This window comes from Lepidochelys olivacea (assembly GCF_965140295.1).
Source record: "Lepidochelys olivacea isolate rLepOli2 genome assembly, chromosome: 3".
NCBI lineage: Eukaryota > Metazoa > Chordata > Testudines > Cheloniidae > Lepidochelys > Lepidochelys olivacea.
The window spans coordinates 116,521,357-116,541,400 of record NC_140413.1 but is presented as its reverse complement, the minus strand read 5'-3'; the positions used below and the strand labels follow the sequence as shown (position 1 = coordinate 116,541,400).

The following is a 20,044-nucleotide window of genomic DNA, read 5'->3' as shown; positions in this document are numbered from 1 at the left end:
CAGCGGTGCGCACCGGGGCCAGGCAGGCTCCCTGTCTGCCCGCCCTGGCCCCGGCCCTGCACCGCTCCGGGAAGCGGCCGGCACCACATCCCTGCGGCCCCTGGGGGGGGTGGACGGGACAGAGAGCTGCATGTGCTGCCCTCGCCTGTGGGTACCTCTTCCGAAGTTCCCATTGGCTGGGAATGGGGAACCGCAGCCAATGGAAGCTTCTGGGAAGGTACCCACAGGTGAGAGCTGCACGCGAGCTCTCTGCCCACCCACCCCCAGGGGCCTCAGGGACGTGGTGCCTGCCAGTTCCTGGAGCGGCGTGGGGCCTGCCAGGCCCGGGGGTGGCAATCCCACGGGCCGGATCCAAAGCCCTGAGGGGTCAGATCCAGCCCACGGGCCGTAGTTTGCCCACACCTGTGCTAACCATTTAAAATATCTGTCCTGCTATTTGTAAAAAAAAACCCTTCATACTGTGACAGTCTATACTATTACTCACCACTTTGACAAGATTATGCTAAATTTTGTACAAAGTATTCCTCGTGATGTATCGTTTGAAAACTCATAGTCTGCTGAGCATTATTGTCCTGATAAAATATGTGGATCAACGTTGTATGTAAAGTTATACGTTTTTCCTTTATAACGTTGCTGTAACACATTCCAGAGTTAGAAAGGCAGTGGTGCTGGGACGGTGGGCATAGTAGTAGTATTATCAGAGTACTTGGTAGTATGACCACAATGAAAATAGAAATGAGGCGGCATTTTATGAATAATGTTATTTAACGCTTTTCATCTCTAAATCTCAAAGCACATTAGAAAGGTGATTAAACATTATTTCCTACCATTTTTACAGAACAAGAGAGCTCACATGACTTTTTCAAGGTCACACCACAAGTCAGTAGCAGAGGCAGGAATAGAATCCAGGTTTCTGGGCTTTAGACCTGTGTCATCTGGTGAACCGTAGTGCATCCTTGTAGAAAGAAAGAAAGAACTTCAGCTAGCATTGAATTTTCTGTAGTGTAGGGTAAGAGCAATGTTCAAAACTATTCAGTGGTGATGAAAAAATCACATTATTGGTGAAACAGGTAGTTCTGTAAAAAAAACCCTATTAACTTTATGCATTTGATCCCAGTGGTATAAAATTCTTTCCTGTGCCAAAATTCACTCACCAAAGAGAAGGGGTGGACCTTCAGGGAGCCAGTTATGGTTCTCTGATTCTCTCCTTTTTACAGCTGTAACCCCAGCATAGGTTACAACAGTTAGTTCAGAAACTGTTTTCACCTGTATCAGCTGGCAGCAACCTGCAAGGGACCAGTTGAGAATTGGCAGAGCTCATTGTAATGTCAGACATGCTCCTTAAGCCAGTGCAAAGAGCAAGAGTGCTGTAGAAACTGGATATGCCAGCAGCTCCTGCTTGCTAGGGTGCATTGTCAGCTGGTCAGATATTGGCAGTGTCCCAAAAAGTTAGGCTTCGAAATCCATAGTTGTTCATTTAAATAAGTGGTCTGATTTTCAGAGATGCAAAATACAGTGGAGGTTGTGAGTGTTCAGCACCTTGAAAAATCAGGCCACTTTTTTCAGTGCCTAAACACGGTTTTAGGAGTCTAACTTAAGCACTTCGATTTGTACTCTCTCCCAAAACACAAAGAAAGTATGATACTTAAACATTGCTGTGAAGCACTGCTAATAAACAACTGTCGGGACATTACTGGGAGAATATACAATTTTTTGTTACAGAGGAATTACAGGCAAAATTAACAGGATTTACAAGAAAAAGTGACATTTGTGGAGCTGTTGCATGATATGTAATGAACATTGTTCCCCCCATCATGTAACTCCCCAGTGAGCTTTAGCAATGTCTAATCACATTGGTTCCATTTTTTTTTCAGATGAGCAAGAGGCAGTGCAAAAGAGGACTTTCACAAAATGGATCAACACTCATCTGGCCAAGGTAATAAACATGTTGTAATGATCCTTTTTTTAACTCAAATCCTGCTCCTCTGCAGATAACTAGGCACTGAAGGGTGTAAGGCAATGGAACCTCTGCAGTTCTGCTGATCAGGATAGAAGTAGGTTGCGGAGACCCCTCAAAAGGGGATCCATATTATCTGTATGTTTAGAGATTTAATCTGTTTCAAGATGTCAAGGTTCCTTCCCCACTCTGAACGCTAGGGTACAGATGTGGGGACCTGCATGAAAACCTCCTAAGCTTACTTTTACCAGCTTAGGTTAAAACTTCCCCAAGGTACAAACTATTTTACCTTTTGCCCTTGGACTTTCGCTGCCACCACCAAACGTCTAACCGGTATATTATTAGGAAAGAGTCCGTTTGGAAACGTCTTTCCCCCCCCCCAAAATCCTCCCAAAGTTAGCCTCCCTTCCTGGGGAAGGTTTGATAAAAATCCTCACCAATTTGCATATGTGACCACAGACCCAAACCCTTGGATCTTAAGAACAATGAAAAAAGCATTCAGACTATTAAAAGAAGAATTTTAATAGAAGAAATATTAAAAAGAATCACCTTTGTAAAATCAGGATGGTAATTACCTGACAGGGTAATTAGATTCAAAACATAGAGAATCCCTCTACGCAAAACCTTAAGTTCCAAAAAGACACAAAAACAGGAATATCCATTCCATTCAGCACAGCTTATTTTCTCAGCCATTTAAAGAAATCAGAATCTAACGCATATCTAGCTAGATTACTTACTAAGTTCTAAGACTCCATTCCTGTTCTGTCCCCGGCAAAAACATCACACAGACAGAGAGAGAGGCTTTGTTTCTCCCTCCTCCCAGCTTTTGAAAGTATCTTGTCTCCTCATTGGTCATTTTGGTCAGGTGCCAGCGAGGTTATCCTAGCTTCTTAACCCTTTACAGGTGAAAGGGTTTTTCCTCTGGTCAGGAGGGATTTTAAAGGTGTTTACCCTTCCCTTTATATTTATGACATAAGATGACAATGGTTTTGGGAGCTGTGGCATGGCCAGTAGGATCACAGCTGCTCAGCTTCACTGGCCAAAACCCCTTGCCCCGGAAAAACGGGTAGCACAGCGGCTGCTACTACAGTCAGGAGGAAATACTGTGTGACTGCCTTGTACAAAGCAGGACATTGTGCAAACTGAGCTGTGTTGGTTCTGTCACTCAAAGTATAGTAGGATAAAGCTTGACCCAGCTGCCCCTTAGGTGTTCAGCCTCATAGGGTACATCTACACAGCAAAGAAAAATCCGCGGCTGGCAAGTGCTTTTACTTTTTCTTTAATTAAAATTCTTCTTTTAAGAAGCTGATTGCTTTTTCATTGTTCTTAAGATCCAAGGGTTTGGGTCTGTGTTCACCTCTGCAAATTGATGAGGATTTTTTATCAAGCCTTCCCCAGGAAAGGGGGTGTAGGGCTTGGGGGAATTTTGGGGGGAAAGACATTTCCAGTTGGGCTCTTTCCCTGTCATATTTCTTAGACGCTTGGTGGTGGCAGCAATAAAGTCCAGGGACAAAAGATAAAATAGTTTGTATCTTGGGGAAGTTTTAACCTAAGCTGGTAAAAATATGCGTAGGGGGTTTTTCATGCAGGTCCCCACATCTGTACCCTAAAGTTCAGAGTGGGGAAGGAACCTTGACAGGTCAGGAAACTTTCTTGATAATGGACCTATAATAAGTACTTAAATTTAAAATAAACATTGATTGCTATTCATAGGTGAAAATGATTTTGATTTGCGGTTTATCAAGAAAATAGAAACAACAACACGCTGTGAAATAAAATCTTTTTATTTCCTATCTTCTAAGAAATCACACATCATTTTAGGTATTCTGGCATCAAGTGAATACATTTAATAACTGATTAGAAACATTTTATAGCAAGTCCCAGATGATTTCTAGGACAGAAATATTTTTACAGATATTTGTATGCTCTATTCAAACTGTAAATGCTGAGCTTTAAAGTGCTGGACAATGAAAATATGATAAAGATCTTGTTATGAGTAAAGCTAACTTTTGTGATCATCTGCATTCAACAAGTACTGTATGCAGAAATCTATTTTTCTGTTTAAAGTGAATTTAGTACCAGTTAAAGGTGTTGTACTTTCAGCCCTACAGTCTGATGTCCTGTCCCAGAAAGAACAGCTCTTGCCTTAGGATGAAATGGTAGTTCAGCCTCCATACCAATTCATTTTGTGACCTCTGCTGCGACCTTTTGAGAGGAGACTCAAAGAGCTTGCTTTGTTTTGCCCAATCAAATGAAGGCTGAGGGGATATATGACTGCTTCCTTTAAATACATCAAAAGGGGTAAACACCAGGGAAGGAGAGGCATTATTTAAATTAAGCGCCAATGTTGCCACAAGAACAAATGGATATAAACTGGTCATTAACAAGTTTAGGCTTGAAATTATATGTAGGTTTCTAACCATTGGAGGAGTGAAGTTCTGGAACAGCCTTCTAAGGGTAGCAGTGGGGGCAAAAAACCTAAGTAGCTTCAAGATTGAGCTTGATAAGTTTATGGAGGGGATGGTATATTGAGACTGCCTACAATGGCATGTGGACCCTCTGTGACTGCTACAGAAAATATCCCCAGCTGCTGGAGATGGGACACTAGACGGGTAGAGCTCTGAGTTACTGCAGAGAATTCTTTCCCAGGTGTCTGGCTGGTGGGGTTTTCCAACATGCTCAGGGTCTAAGTGATTGCCATATTTGGGGTCAGGAAGGAATTTTTCCCCCAGCTCAGACTGCCAGAGTCCCTGGGGTTTTTCACCTTTCTCTGCAGCATGTGGCATGGGTCACTTTCAGGTTTACGCTAGATTAAATGGTGGATCCTCTGTAATTTGATTTGAGGACTTCAGAAACTTAGCCAAAGGTTGTGGGTCGATTACAGGAGTGGTTGGGCAATGTTCTTGGCCGGCAGTGTGCAGGAGGTCAGACTAGATGATCATGATGGTCCCTTCTGGCCTTAAAGTCTATAAGTCTATGAGACCTGCAACAAGATGCCTATTATGATATGGTCACTAAGAACTGGACTGATATTTTCAACCTATTCCACATTGCTCACCAAACAGCCATTACATGGTAATGACTTTCTGACACTATCAGCATGGCTCAGAATCAAACTTGGGATCCAAAGATAGAAGGCTTTGTTTTCTATTACCAGTCCCCAGGCAGGTGTGTCCAGAAGCCTGGTTGTATGTTCTTGATCATAGTAAGGTCCATAGTTCTGTAACAATAGGTCTTCAGCTTGCCTGTAAATTGGAGAGCAGCATCCCTTCCACTAAAAAATACCCTAGTTTCATTCTGCCTCCTCAGCTGCAGGCAGAGTTTATGCCTAGGTCCAGTGGCTCATCCCTTTTGGCTGAGGGGAGGGTCCTTTAGATATGGGTGGGGCCAAACCTGCCCATCCCCAGCGCCTCAATAGGTGCAGGCAGGGTTCACTAAAACACTCCTGTACGATGAATGAAGAGAGACATGTCCCTGTTTTTCAGAAAAATAAACTGCCCTCATCTATATTGTTAGCTGTGCTTCAGGGCTGCATTGGGCTTAGAGGACTTCAACTTTAGTCTCCCCTTTATTTTATTTCTCTGCTGAGGTACTGCAGCAGCTGAAACCTTTGGATTCTCATGGAGTGGCAGGCAAAGCCAAGGAGAATAGGAGAGAGAGAAGTTTTCAACCCCCCAAATTATATGGTGGCAGTAAAAAAGGGACAGACAACACCCCAAATTTCTTATTTCATTGGGGCAGTAGGAAGAGGGGAGAAGAAGGTGACAACAGAGAGAGAGGGATGGAGAGAAGGATTTTAGACAACTCCTCCCTCCCCAAAACCTTACAAAAGACTGACATTGATGCAAAATTCATGTATAGGAAAAACACCAAAAAACATTGCCAGAAAGAGGGTATGGCCAGGCCAAGTATGTAATGTGCTGCTTCTGCTCCACTTGGGAGCATCCTTGGGAGCATACACCATAATTTTAAAACATGGAAGTGGTATCACTTCCTGATTGCTCTTGGAGTGAATGCCGCTTGGGGCCAGGCTGGTTCAGGGGTGTATAATTTATCTTTGCTATGTTCAGTGACTAGTCCTGTAGTGTTACTGTACGTTTAATTGGTTTGCTTCTTATTGCTCTCAATAAATGCCTGCATAGCATTTTCATGATACATTAGGTTGATATCTTCTGCCTTTTTTTGGATGTATACTTCAAACTTTCACCATAACTGATTTCTGCCTTTTATCCTGGGTTATAAGAAATGGATAGCTCTGCTGATTCAGAAAAGTTGCTTAGGGCTAGTTCCTTTTTAATAAAAACAGCAAAGAGTCTGGTGGCACCTTAAAGACTAACAGATTTATTTGGGCATAAGCTTTTGTTGGTAAAAAACCTACTTCTTCAAATTCATGGAGCTAGTGAGGAACAGTGAGGGTAATTAACCAAGAGTTGTGGTAGATTCTCCATCACTAGTAATTTTTAAATCAAGATTGGATGTTTTTCTAAAACATGTGCTCTAATTCAAAAAGGAATTAATTCAGAGAAGTCCTATTTTATGCAGGAGGTCAGATGAGATGATCACAGTGGTCCCTTCTGGCCTTAGAATCTGTGAAGTTACACCTGTGTAAAACAGGTCTGAGAAGAGAATCAGGCTCTGCAAGTGTTGTACTCATAGCATGAGAATGACCCAGAAGCATTAAACAATGATTAAACATTGATACATAATTCCCTACCTGACATTTTTAATTTATTTTTTAAAGTTAGTTATTTTAATTACTTATCCTACACTGATTTTTTTTTGTGGGCCAAATTCTGGCTCAGTTACCAATCCAGAGGAAACGCTTTGAGTTCAGCCCTTGTTTTGCAGATTTCAAAATTAACACTAACTTGTGAAATAAATTATTGTTAGGACTTCATTGTAAATATTCCTTCCTGTTTTCTCTGCATCTATCCTAAAGTTCCATTACGTTTAGGATGATGGGTTTTTTTTGGAAGAAGCATTTATAACTAGTGTCCTATCTGCTCTTCATGCACATTTGGTAAAAATAGGGCTTTGTGTTGTGTTCCTCACCAAAATTTCCCCTCTTCTCCATCTTGTGTAGCAAACAATGCTACACAAATACCTCTCCCGTCTGCCCCCACATAGGTGACACCCTTGTTCACCACACAGGTGTCTGAATTACAGTGGAGAGGTGGTTTCTGTGTAAAATGCTCATCGACTGTATGACACCAGACTGATCCTCCCCTCTCACTTCTTGGACATGGGCCGTAGTGCAGGGGGAAAATATGTGAAAGTTAATGTTTGCTCTTCAAATGTGAGAGGGGTGAAAAATGTTACAGAGGATGGCAAGTCCCTAGGTTTGCCCTTTTGCATTTCTTCCCCACCAAAGAGTCAGATGAAAAGCCTTATATAAACCTAAGATATTATTTCTTTATTTTATCATCCTATTGCTATAATCCTTTGGTACCAGCTGATTAGTTTGGTTCTCCTTTGCTGCATGATGCATAGAGATGCAATGTGCCATCACTTGGGGCCAGATTGTATCCTTTATATGCATTTTATTATTGCTATTGATATTGTTGCTATTGTTATTATTTATAATTATTATTGTTATTACACCATGGTCCTGCTGTGTCAGGCATTGTATAAGCATAGTAAAGAGACCATCCTTACCCTACCAAGCATGTGTTCCATTTACTTTACTGGGACATGAATGTTTCCAGGGTGGAATTTAGATTTTAGGATTTTCCATGACCTCTGTTTTAATGGTTATTATACCATCTTTTGGAGAAGAATTAAAATCTGTAATTGAGTGAGGGCCTTGGGAAGATTTTTAGTTTTTAGTGAGGATAATCTCTTTTTATCAGATTTCTCCTTTGCTGCTCCTTTCTTCTACTATAGTAAAGAACTTGTTCTGTATCTCGTGATGGATACATATTCAGAGCAAAGCAGTTACTCTCAGACTAGGGGAAAATTGGTCAGTCAGTAAACGCCTAGTGATTGCCATGAAGCTGAGTGAACTAGGAAAATTCTCAAAGGACCTAGATTCCACTCTTTAGTCATATACTTTTTTTACCCTTCTGCCCCTGTTTTCTTATGACACCCACCCAAGTAATGAAGTATAAGTGCATGGCATATAAGATTTTCATACCCTGTCTCTGAGGAATCCTAGATTTGCTAGAAAATGTGCACACAAACTGATTGTGTTCAGACATTTTTAAAAAATACATTTTGTTTTGAATGTTGGGCCCAATCTTGAGCTCCTTGCATAGTTTTTATTCAGCCCCTTTCATAAATTCCAAAGCCAGAAAGGACCATTGTGATAATCTAGTCTGACTTCCTGTGTAGCACAGGCCATAGAACTCCCCCAAAATAATTCCTAGAGCAGATCTTTTAGAAAAACATTCAATCTTGATTTAAAAATTGTCAGTGATGGAGAATACACTACGACTCTTGGTAAATTGTTCCAGTGGTTAAAACTGTATAGCTTATTTCTAGTTTGAATTTGTCTAACTTCAACTTCCAGCCGTTGGATTGTGGATCTCTTGTTTCAGTGAAAAACTTGCCCGAGAAAGGACTGAATGAAAATTGAGTATGGACCACAGGATATGGCCTATTGTTCCTTTGTACCCTGAAGAGTGGAAGAGAAGAGAGCAAACAGCTTTCAGAGAAAGATAATTAAGAAAGACAAATCTGTGTTTCTTTCAGTTCATAAATGTGAGCTCTGAAGGACCATGGGTACAATTAGCTTTAACAAGTTAAGTTATGTGTGTGTATTCAGCACAATTCCAAATTTATGCATGCATGTTTTGAGAAAAACGTGAAGTCTTTAATCAGGGCTCCATGTCATTCTCCCATGGAAAAAACAATGGGAGGAGAAAAATGAGTTAAAATATCTGTGACTTTGACACCATGGATATCTGGAGAAATTCTTTCCCCACATGAGGGGGTTGCCAGCTCTGTGGCATGTTTCCAAACTGCATAGGATGGATGACAAATTCAGGAGTCATTCCTGCGGACATCATAGAACCTCTATGCAGAGGGCCTGCCTCACCATGCAGCTCTATGGGTACTCATTTCTCTCTCCACTGGCGGTGTGTTTTCCAAAAGGGTAAGTATTGAATGTCCCCGTGTGTCTGTGTTGTAGAAATCACAAACCAGTCACTGCAGAAGTTAGATTTTAGCAGCATTAATCCTAGTGCATTTTTCACACCAAACATAATGGAATCCCAAGGAGACCAAGATATCAACCTCAGCCTGGACCAGTCCACACAAGATGTCCACTTCCTAGACACTACAGTGCAAATAAGCAATGGTCACATAAACACCACCCTATACCGGAAACCTACTGACCACTATACTTACCTACATGCCTCCAGCTTTCATCCAGACCACATCACACGATCCATTGTCTACAACCAAGCTCTAAGATACAACCGCATTTGCTCTGATCCCTCAGATAGAGACAAACACCTACAAAATCTCTAGCAAACATTCTTAAAACTGCAATACGCACCTGATGAAGTGAAGAAAGAGATTAACAGAGCCAGAAGGATACCCAGAAGTCACCTACTACAGGACAGGCCCAACAAAGAAAGTAACAGAACGCCACTAGCCGTCACCTACAGCCACAACTAAAACCTCTCCAGCGCATTAACAAGGACTACACCTGTCCTGAAGGATGATCCCTCACTCTCACAGACCTTGGGAGACAGGCCACTCCTCACTTACAGACGGCCCCCCACCCTGAAGCAAATACTCACCAGCAACCACACACCACACAACAAAAACAACAACCCAGGAACCAAACCCTGCAACAAACCGCGGTGCCAACTCTGTCCACATATCTATTCAAGGGACACCATCATAGGACCTAACCACATCAGCCACACAATCAAGGGCTCGTTCACCTGCACATCTACCAATGTGATATATGCCATCATGTGCCAGCAATGCCCTTCTGCCATGTACATTGGCCAAACTGGACAGTCTCTACGCAAAAGAATAAATGGACACAAATCTGACATCAGGAATCATAACATTCAAAAACCAGTAGGAGAACACTTTAATCTCTTTGGTCTCTCAATAACAGACCTAAAAGTGGCCATTCTTCAACAAAAAAACTTCAAAAACAGACTCCAACGTGAAGCTGCAGAACTGGAATTAATTTGCAAACTGGATACCATCAGATTAGGCCTGAATAGAGACTGGGAGTGGTTGGGTCATTACAAAACCTAAACTTAATTTCCCCTAATACTAATTTCTCCCTACTGTTACTTACACCTTCTTGTCAACTGTCTGTAATGGGCCACTCTCTTACCACTTCAAAAGTTATTTTTCCTCCCTTGGTATCCTGCTGTTAATTGATTTATCTTGTTAGACTGACCTCACACTTGGTAAAGTAACCCCCATCCTTTCATGTATTTATACCTGCTCCTGTATTTTCACTCCATGCATCTGATGAAGTGGGTTCTAACCCATGAAAGCTTGTGCCCAAATAAATTGTTAGTCTCTAAGGTGCTACAAGGACTCCTCGTTATTTTTGCTGATAAAGACTAACATGGCTACCACTCTGAAATATATGGAGAGTGGCTGCTCCCTTATCCACCTCTCGTTCTCCCTTTGAAAACAGGCAGGGCCTCAGTCATGCAGAGTAGGTGCAGAGGTGGGTCCAAGGGCTTGCAGGAATGGGGAGCATGGCGGCTCATTGCCTCTCTGTTGCAGGCTTAGGGTACTTTGTGTCCTAGTTCTTCCTCTTTAACTTTCAGTTCTCTCTGGACTGTTTAATGAAGCTGGGGGATAGTGCCCTTCATCTTTACTCAGACAAAACTTCTAATTTTTGAGAATATTATTTGAATAGGGATCACATCATTTGAAGCATAACACATTATAAATGTTTCAGGAGAGGCTAGTCCTGAGGGGTTGGTGGTGCTAAGCTCCACTACTAATGTCCTAGCTGTCAGACACTGTAGTAGCTGTAGAGTGGCTGCTCTACTGTAGTGTCCAGAACCACCTGCTTGCACTAGGGGCTCCCCTTAAGGTTCTACTGGTGGCAGTACATTGGGCTGCTATTGAGGGTCACCTGGTAGTGCTGGAACTGTTCCAACTCCACCTGGAGTCTCTGTAGCAGATAGGCTGCAGGTGCAGAGCCTCAGCATGGCTACTTTGTCTTAGAACTTCACAGGTGAGGTAAGGGGGCTCTCTGCACATACTTCCTGCTCCAGTTTCTACAGGTCCAGCTTTGAGTCAGGGGGAGTTTCTGAGCTCCAGCATTACATGGGATTGATGGAGTTTCTGAGGTAAGTAAGTGGGTATTTCTGTGCCTGGGGTTTCAGATTGGAGGGGAGGGGAAGATTCTGAGGCTGGGTAGACATTTTTCTCTTGGGATGGGTGGGTTGAGTGTAGCAGGGAAGGTCTAAGAGCATGAGGAGGAGTTTTTTGAGCGTGGAGTGGAAGGTGTTCTGAAGATATTGTATGAGGGGAAGAGAAGTGTCATTTTAGAACTGGTGTGTGATTTCAGAGCTCTGGTGATTGGGTAGGAAGGGGTGTTAGGCCAAGGGAATGGTTTGTGGTGAAGGGGTTTCTGTGAAGGAGCTGGTTGGCTTGGAGGGAGACGAGGAGCTGTTGGGGGTGGGATTTTGAGCTGGAAGTTAGGTTGGCAGGGTTGACTGTGAGTGAATGGGTTTGGGATAATAGGTATGAGTAGAGGAGAGTGACGGAAATGGGTGGATGAGGGTGCGAGTAGCAGTGAACTGAAGGATTGTGTGAATGAGAGTCTGTGCGTGAGGTGGGAGACAGTAGGGCAATAGGGGAATAAAAGCTCAATTGGAGAGGGGGAAAGACAGAGATGATCCTATGACTGGCAAAAACAGTACAGGGGTGACAGGACAAGCACATTTTTATTTCATCCTGTCCCTTTCTCTGAAGTGTCACGGTTTTTTATTCTGTGTATTTATCCAAAGGGGCCTTCCCATACAGACAACCATGTTTCCGTCAGTGAAGGAGAGAGACCAAATAAAGGACCTGGCATCAACTAATTATGGGGCAAAACTCAAACTGGGATTGAGGCCAAAAATTCAGTAAAAGAGTGCCAGAGGGGACACTGAGTGAGAACTCAGGCAGTGCCCACTGTTCCGTGCTGAGGGAGTCATTTAGATGCTGTCAAGAGGGACTGTGCCTGGGTGCATGTGTGAGGCCAAGGAAAATGGTCACAGGGAGCTTCCCTGTGGTCAAGATTCCTTCTCCAGCACTTGTGAAGGACCATTTTGGGCAATTCCAGGTGGCAGTTTACAAGAAGGTCTCTGGATATAGTGGGACTGTGGGAAACAAAAAATAAGAAGGTGTGTGGAGAAATGCAGCCTAAACATAAGGAGTAGGTGGTACTCAAGTTGGATGGAGGATGAAGCCTGGCACACTGGTGATAGGCACGTGTCAGGTCTCCATCTCATTGCAGATGTTGTAAGTGTCAGAGGAATTAGTGAACTGTGCCAGCTATATGCCCATGCTCACAACACCATGAAGGAGCCAACAACTAATGTCTTTGGTGGGTTGTAGAACCACAGTGGAATACACAGTGATGCATGAAGGACCTTCATCCTCAGATGAAGGCAGCAGGTCCTGCCACTTGTTGTGTGGTCAGGACATTAGAGTAAGAAAAGTAGATGGGAGCACAAATGAGATCATACACGGACCAGTGCTAACATATATGCTGTTAACATCTGTGAGGATTGTCTAGAATATAACCACTGGATTACACGACTTTGTGAAACAGCACTAGAAAGTTAGGCATCAGGATTCTGGGGTTCAGTTCCTGAGTCTGAGAATAGAGTATAGTTTCATGGTTGCGGACATTATCGCTAAGTTAATATAGGCCCTTCGTGGGTCTTCTGCTGAGTTTGAACTCTGGGATATCTGAGCACAGGCCTTGAACTACAGGATCATTCTATTAGTATGTAGGCAGTACCAGACTCATAAACCTCTACATATGGTCTAGCCACCAGAGAGGGGCAAATAGTCACTAAGAGTATTAGCATGGGTTATACAGGCTATTTGACTTATTTATTCTGAAAGTGTGTAGCAAAGTAGATGAGACATAGGTCCCCAGCTCTACCTGCAGTGACTCTGCGCAACCTCTCAGTTTCCTTGTCTGTAAAATGGGTAAACAATAGTTGCCTTTTCTTAGTCTGGGTTATGCAGCCTTAGTCAGTAAAGGGTGTGAAGTGAATGGAAATATTAAAAGCTTCAGTAGAAAAGCAAGGATTAGATCCTTCAGCTCTTACCTGTAGTTTAGTGAACCTTTTCCTACAATACTACTGTAACTGGGCAGATCTGCATCCCCCTTCCTGCCTCCCTAATTTACTGAATCCTTTCTGCTCCCCTAACCCAGCAACCCACCTCCTGCCATGCCAGTTGAGCATCAAATCTGTTCTTTCCGTCTGTCAGGTGTACCATTTGCAGACTGGTCCAAGGATTTTTCTTTAATTGTTGGCAACTGTTATTTTGGACACAAGCTCCCACTGAAATGTAATCTACTCTGTTGTCTAATCTAATCTTATTTTAGTGTGGTTTAGTCTAATCTTATTTTATCAAGTGTGTCTAATCTATAACATCTCTATCACCTTGGTAAGTGAGGGTTGAATATGTGTGGTATCTGAGTCCTTAATAACTCTCCATGAAATGTCAGGTTTTTTGTTTTCTTTGTGTAATGCAACAGTTGATCAGTGTAAGGTTAGGTTTACTTTTTAGTTATGAAATCATAAGTCAATGAATGTATCTTTAAACTTATAGAATTTAAGTTTATACAAAGTTATCAATAAAAGTAAAAAGGGGAATGGATATCCCCATGGATTGTTAATGAGGTATGGAATCACTTTACCTCTAGTTTACTTATATGATTCTAGCTCAGGATGAATATCACTGAAACAGTCACAATAGATAAAAAATAGATTAAAAAATACGCTGAAAATACTTTCAGTATACAATGCATATTTAAAATCTCCAGTCAAAAGTTACTAACTGAAAAGCTTGAGATGATTTCAAGTTTAAGGCTACAATCCTGTGAAGACTTACTTATCTGTTTAACTTTGTGCATGAAAAGACCCATGAAGACAGTGGAACTACTCATAAGCACAAAGTTAGGCAGATGCATGAGTGCACAGGACTGGGGCTTGGGCCTTAAAATCAGATTGTTTGAATGTACTTCAAAACTTTTGGAGTTAGGTTATTTATCTCTGTTAAGAGCAGGTGTAAAAATATATCTGAAATAATTTGAGAAAGCTGTCTGTTCCTGATTTGGATGAATTTATCTAAGGCCTAAGTTTAAAATGGAGAACAATAGTACTGCAAAGCTAAATTGAAATATTTCCAACACTGAGTTAGTACAGCAGTTCTGGACAGCAGTTACTCAAAAGTTTTCCATTTCAGTGTCTGTCCTGAATTTTTAGATAAGCCTTGAGTGATTAAAGAAGAGGAAATAATGATGGTCACTGTCAGAGTAAACAAAAGACCTATCTTTTTCTGCTAGTATTATCATTGGCAGAAGATGATTGAAAATAGTAATTTCAAAGCTTTAGAAAAGGCAATAAACTAGACACAGGCTTAACCAGTCAGGAAATGTCAGCTTTCCTTTGAGTGCTTGTCCTTATGCACATTCCACTGATGGTACGCATGTGTTTCATGAGCCAGAAGTCAGAGTCTTTTTGGCCAGCAGTACCGGTAGGGCATGCATGCACTCTTTCAGTCCTCATGCTCCGTAGCGGGATCATATAAGAGTGAGGCTTGTCAGCTGCCATTTAATTCCTCTCACTTCCTCATGGCTTAGAGATGGAACCCTGACTGTCTGAGATACTGCCAGCCTTTCTATTATAGTTGATAGCTTATTACTTTTACAGTTTAGTTCGTAGTTAACCAGTAATTATAGTTGTTCAGTTGCTTTTAGTCTTAGAGTTTTATTTGTCACTGGTATGGCGTCGTCTGGTTCTCCGAGATTCAAACATTGCCCCTCATGTGAAGGAATTATCCTAACCTCAGATGGACACTCAGAGTGCCTCTGTTGTTCGGGAGAATCACACTTTCCCAATAAATGTGCTATTTGTAAGTCCTTCAGCTCCTCTGTTAGGAAGCACGTGAAGGCCCACCTTCAGGTCTTCCTAATTATTAAATTTATGAGACCCACTTCCAACCTGGGCTTGCTAGATGACTCCCAACCCCAGTACAGGGACCTTCAGAGCCCAAGAACGTAAGTGCCGGCTTTTTGCTGTTGAGAGCCTTGACTAGAACCATGGCCATAATAACAGAGTCGTCCTCTGACAAACTGCAGGGAGCCAGAAGCCCCAGAGGTAGATTGCTGAACAAGGCTTCCTCTGAGACGAAAAGCTCCCCTGGCACTGGACATCATCTGGGACTTCGCAGCCTAGAATGGTTCCTGCTGAAACTCAGTCTTGTGCTGGTTCCTACTTGATGGCACAAAACATCTGGCACCAAAATCCATGAGTTTGGGAAAAAGTTTAGCACCAACCTTGACACCGTCTACCTCAACAGCCCCAATGCCAACTCCCTTGGCACCTGAACCAGGCCAACCAGGGGAGCACACTATTGCCACTACAAGGATTGCGATGCCACCCTGAGAAAAATCTGGCTCCAGCACACCTATCTACACTTCCCTGCACAGCATTGTTCAGGTATGTGGCCCGATGGAAATGGAACCACAGTCCCCCTTGCTGTCACCTTCAGTACTACAGTTAGCACGAACTCTATCTATCAATTCGGCACCGTCAGTCCCTATCACACTGAGGGCCATAGCACTGCCTATGAATCAGGCATATGCGTTGTTGTCTGTTTCATCTTCAGAGAGAGGTGAGGAAGATCCATGCCAGTGACGTCTTTATTCTCCAGATTCTCGCCACAACCCTCCACATCTTACATAGTCTAGACAGCTCTTACGAGAGAGATACTGGGGCCTGCAGAACCCAGGCCTGTGGTTCTCTACCCCTCCCTCTTCCAGTATAGCCACACAGAGGAGAAGGAGATGGAAGAGCAGGCATCAGGAAGTGACTTCCCTCACTGGTCACCCTTTCCTCATCCCCTCATGAGGCCATAGTACCAACCAAGGCCCCACAACTAGATTGATTATTAAGGGTCCCCAAGACCCATTAAAAAGGATGGGTGAGACCGTCTGAATCCTTTTGAGGAGGTACAAAAAGACACAAGTTAGTAGACATATTCCGGGCATCTTCAGGAGGAAGGATAGTCCTCTCTGTCAACGAGGCCATCATTGACCCTGCCAGAACCCTGTGGCAGATGCTGGTTTCAGTCCTACCTCTTGTAAGGCAGATAGGAAATACCAAGTACCACCCCAGGCTGTGAAATGGTTTTACTGCACCGTATCCCATTCTGCTTCATAATCACTGTGGTCAATGCGAAGGCAAAACAATTCAGATTCACATTAAAGGAGCGAGAGCGCCAACTCCTCAGCGAGCCTACAGTTTCATAGGCCAAATGCTTTGTTCCAAACCATGGGTTGGAAATCAAAGACACGATACTGACAGATATCTTCATGGCTTGGGGCGATCTCATGATAAACCTCTGCCACTTATCACAATACCAAGTGTCAGAACTTCTGCTCAAGAAGAGGGATGAGTCAAGAGTCTATAGAATACACGTTCCTCATACCATGGTCAGGAGACCTGATGAATACTTATCCCTGACCCCTCTGATTGTTCTGCAAACACAAGGAGACCTTGATAAAGTTAATCCTCATAGCTCCAGCATGGCTCAGACAGTTCTGGTTCAGGGAGCTATTGAACCAGTCAGTATCTCAGCTCAGGTCCACACCTCTACTCCCAGATCTGCTGTTTCAGAACCAGGGACAGATTCTACACCTGAATCTAACGTCCCTACATCTCACAGCATGATAGCTGGATGGATGTCATTGGTATAGCAGGCTTCCTCCTCTCTGGTTAGAAAAGTTCTAACAAGCAGTGGGAGAGAACTTCCTGGCAAAATAGCTGAGGGTCTCCCCTGGTGCCACCAAAACTTATTCTGTCACTTCTTAATTCCACAGATTCTCAAATAGTTACTTGATAACTAAAATGGAAGAACTTTTCCATCAGTCCCTTCAAAGTGCACTTGGCAGCGATTTCAGCTCACCATCTGCCAGTGGAGGATCATACAGTCTCCTCCCATCCAGCAGTAATTTGGTTTTCAAAGGGGTTTAATAAAATGTTCCTGCCTGTCAAGGAACCTGTACTCCCACAGGATTTAAACCTATTACTTACAGCCCTCATGAGACTACACTTCAAAACCTATGGGCTCCTTCTCTGCTGCGCCTGTCAATGAAGATGGCATTTTTAGTTGCTATAACTTGGGTCAGAAGAGTGGGAGAGATTGAGGCACTAATGGCTGACCCCACCACACACGGTGTTCCACTCAAAGTGTTCATGAGAATACACCCTACATTTCTCCCAACTGGAATACTCCCTAGTGACAGTATTCCGTTTGAATCAACAAATACATCTACCAATATTCATCCCGAAAATCCATGCAGCCAGATCTGAGGCAATGTTGCATACATTAGGAGAGTCTTGGCTTGCTGCTTAAACAGAACAAAACCCTTTAGAACATCACCAGGACTGTTTGTCTCTATTGCAGAAAGAACGAAAGACTCTGCAGTTTATCCCAGAGAGTATTGAACAGGATTTCCAATTGCAATACAACCTTCTAAAAGGTGTCCAAGGTAGATCCACAGTCCACAATCAGAGGTTACTCTGCTAGAGTACAAACTGCATCAGCAGCATCACTGCAAAACTTACTAGTATTGGACATTTGTAAAGCAGCGACTTAGGCTTCAATCCACACGTTTACATGACACTGTGCCCTGACTGAAGCCTCCAGCTCCAATGCTGCATTTGATAAAACCCTTCTTCACTCATTGTTTACCTAACTACTACAAGATCCCATCTCCTTAACAAAATGTCTGCTTGGGAGTCACCATCATTGGAATGTGCCTAGGGACAAGCACTTGAAGGAGAAGGAAAAGTTACTTACTGTGTACAGTAACTGGAGTACTTCAAGATCTATTGTCCATATGCAGGTTTCAGAGTAACAGCCGTGTTAGTCTGTATTCGCAAAAAGAAAAGGAGGACTTGTGGCACCTTAGAGACTAACCAATTTATTTGAGCATGAGCTTTCGTGAGCTACAGCTCACTTCATCGGATGCATACTGTGGAAACTGCAGCAGACTTTATATATACACAGAGAATATGAAACAATACCTCCTCCCACCCCACTGTCCTGCTGGTAATAGCTTATCTAAAGTGATCATCAGGTTGGGCCATTTCCAGCACAAATCCAGGTTTTCTCACCCTCCACCCCCCACACAAATTCACTCTCCTGCTGGTGATAGCCCATCCAAAGTGACAACTCTTTCCATATGCAGATTCCACAACTTGCCCTTCCATCCCCTCTAACTCAAAATCCTTACCTCCAGGGATTCTGCAGTGAAAAGGAACCAAATGACGATTGGTGGGCCTCATCCCATTTGCTCTCACTTCAAAGCACGAGGTCTGAAAGAGCACATGCGTGCCCAGGGGTATTGCTGGCCAAAAAACCTCTCATCTCTGGCTCATGAGGTGCATATGGACAACACATCTCAAACAACCCTAGTTACTCTACACAGTAAGTAACTTCTCATTCCCCCAAATCCAGGAATACCTGCAGTATTATCTAACTTCTGCTACCAAGTGTCAGGCAGCACAGGCTACTTTCCGAAACAGACACCCACACAATTGAACTAATATGGTTCACTTAATAATTAGATAAAAAGGAGAATGGAGAGCATCCTAAAATAAAAGCAGACGAGGGATAATAAACCAAAATAAAGCTAAGAATGGAAGGTTTTTAGGATATATTTATGAAACACTACTCTGCATTGTTGTGTTGTACCTATATATGTATCTCTATATTCAGGGTTGTAAATTGAAAAAAAGACTCTCTATGGATTTAGAAAAGAAAAGGAAATAGAAAAAAACCAAGAATAGATATTGTCATCTATAATAATAGTTACTGAATTTTTGAGACCATAACAAGGTCTTATCTAGTCAACTCTGAGCTTAATTGTAATAATACTTTGCACTTAGAGTATGTAATGGCTTCATACAAGGAGCTGAATAGTTTACATTTATTAGATAAGTAACCATGAGAATTGGGTACTATTATATTTATTTTTCAAAAGGGGAAACTGAGGCATGGATAATCTAAGTTACTTGCATGGAGTCACGTAATAAGCCAAAAAACAAACAAACTAATGTTGAGAAGAAAACCCAGGAGGTTTGACTCCCAGTCTCCTGCTTCAGTAATTATGGTATGTTTCCTTTAATAATAAACCATTGGTTAAAGATATCCTTGGAAGAAAACTGCCACATTAAATCTAGGGCTTAATCCTGCAGCCTTTACACACACAGATGGCACTAAAAGCTATGAGCATGCCTCTAGAGAGGGGGCATGGGACCTAGAGGCTTCAGGATAAATCCTTTAAATTGGCATTGAGGAATAAAGGTCAGATATTCAAAACAGCCTTTGAAATTATGCACATCAGCTTGTTCAGACAAATCAGGACAAACAAATCAGGTAATTGCACACCCAGATATCAATTTGTGCAAGCGAGTGCATGTGCCAGATTTGCTCATGCAGTTTTGAAGCTATTTGAAAATTCAGCTACCACTTATTTTAGTAACGGAAGTCTCACAACATTCTACAGATCATTTTACAGAGGATCTGCAAAACACTATTGTTTTCATTTGTACAGCACTAACTGTTTTTTAGGCAGTGTACTCATAGGTGTGAAGAAAGATTCAAAGCAGTTACAGTTTAGAGAGACAATAGAAAAATACAGAAAAGGAGATGCAATGCAACAAAAAACAGTAGGACAAAACAGAGAAGTTTATCAAATGTCTTGTTTGTTCCATGATATTTGTCTGGGTTTTTCAAAAAGTTTTCTGTTACTCAGTTTAATACTTCTGAGAGAGGAGAGACTACAGTTTGTAGGCTGTTTAAAAATCTGCTTTTCTGAGTTTAATAATTACATCCTAAGTATATTAATTGATGTAC

At 42.4% G+C, this 20,044-nt stretch overlaps 1 protein-coding gene across 1 annotated transcript in view; it reads left to right on the top strand.

The window, feature by feature from the left end:
* SYNE1 (spectrin repeat containing nuclear envelope protein 1) overlaps window positions 1-20,044 on the top strand; it is a 503,778-nt gene that overhangs the window by 86,475 nt on the left and 397,259 nt on the right. Inside the window, exon 3 of the mRNA XM_084624934.1 lies at window positions 1,875-1,936. Within this exon, the coding sequence (XP_084481060.1) occupies window positions 1,875-1,936 (62 nt within the window). The remainder of the gene's footprint in view (window positions 1-1,874; window positions 1,937-20,044) is intronic.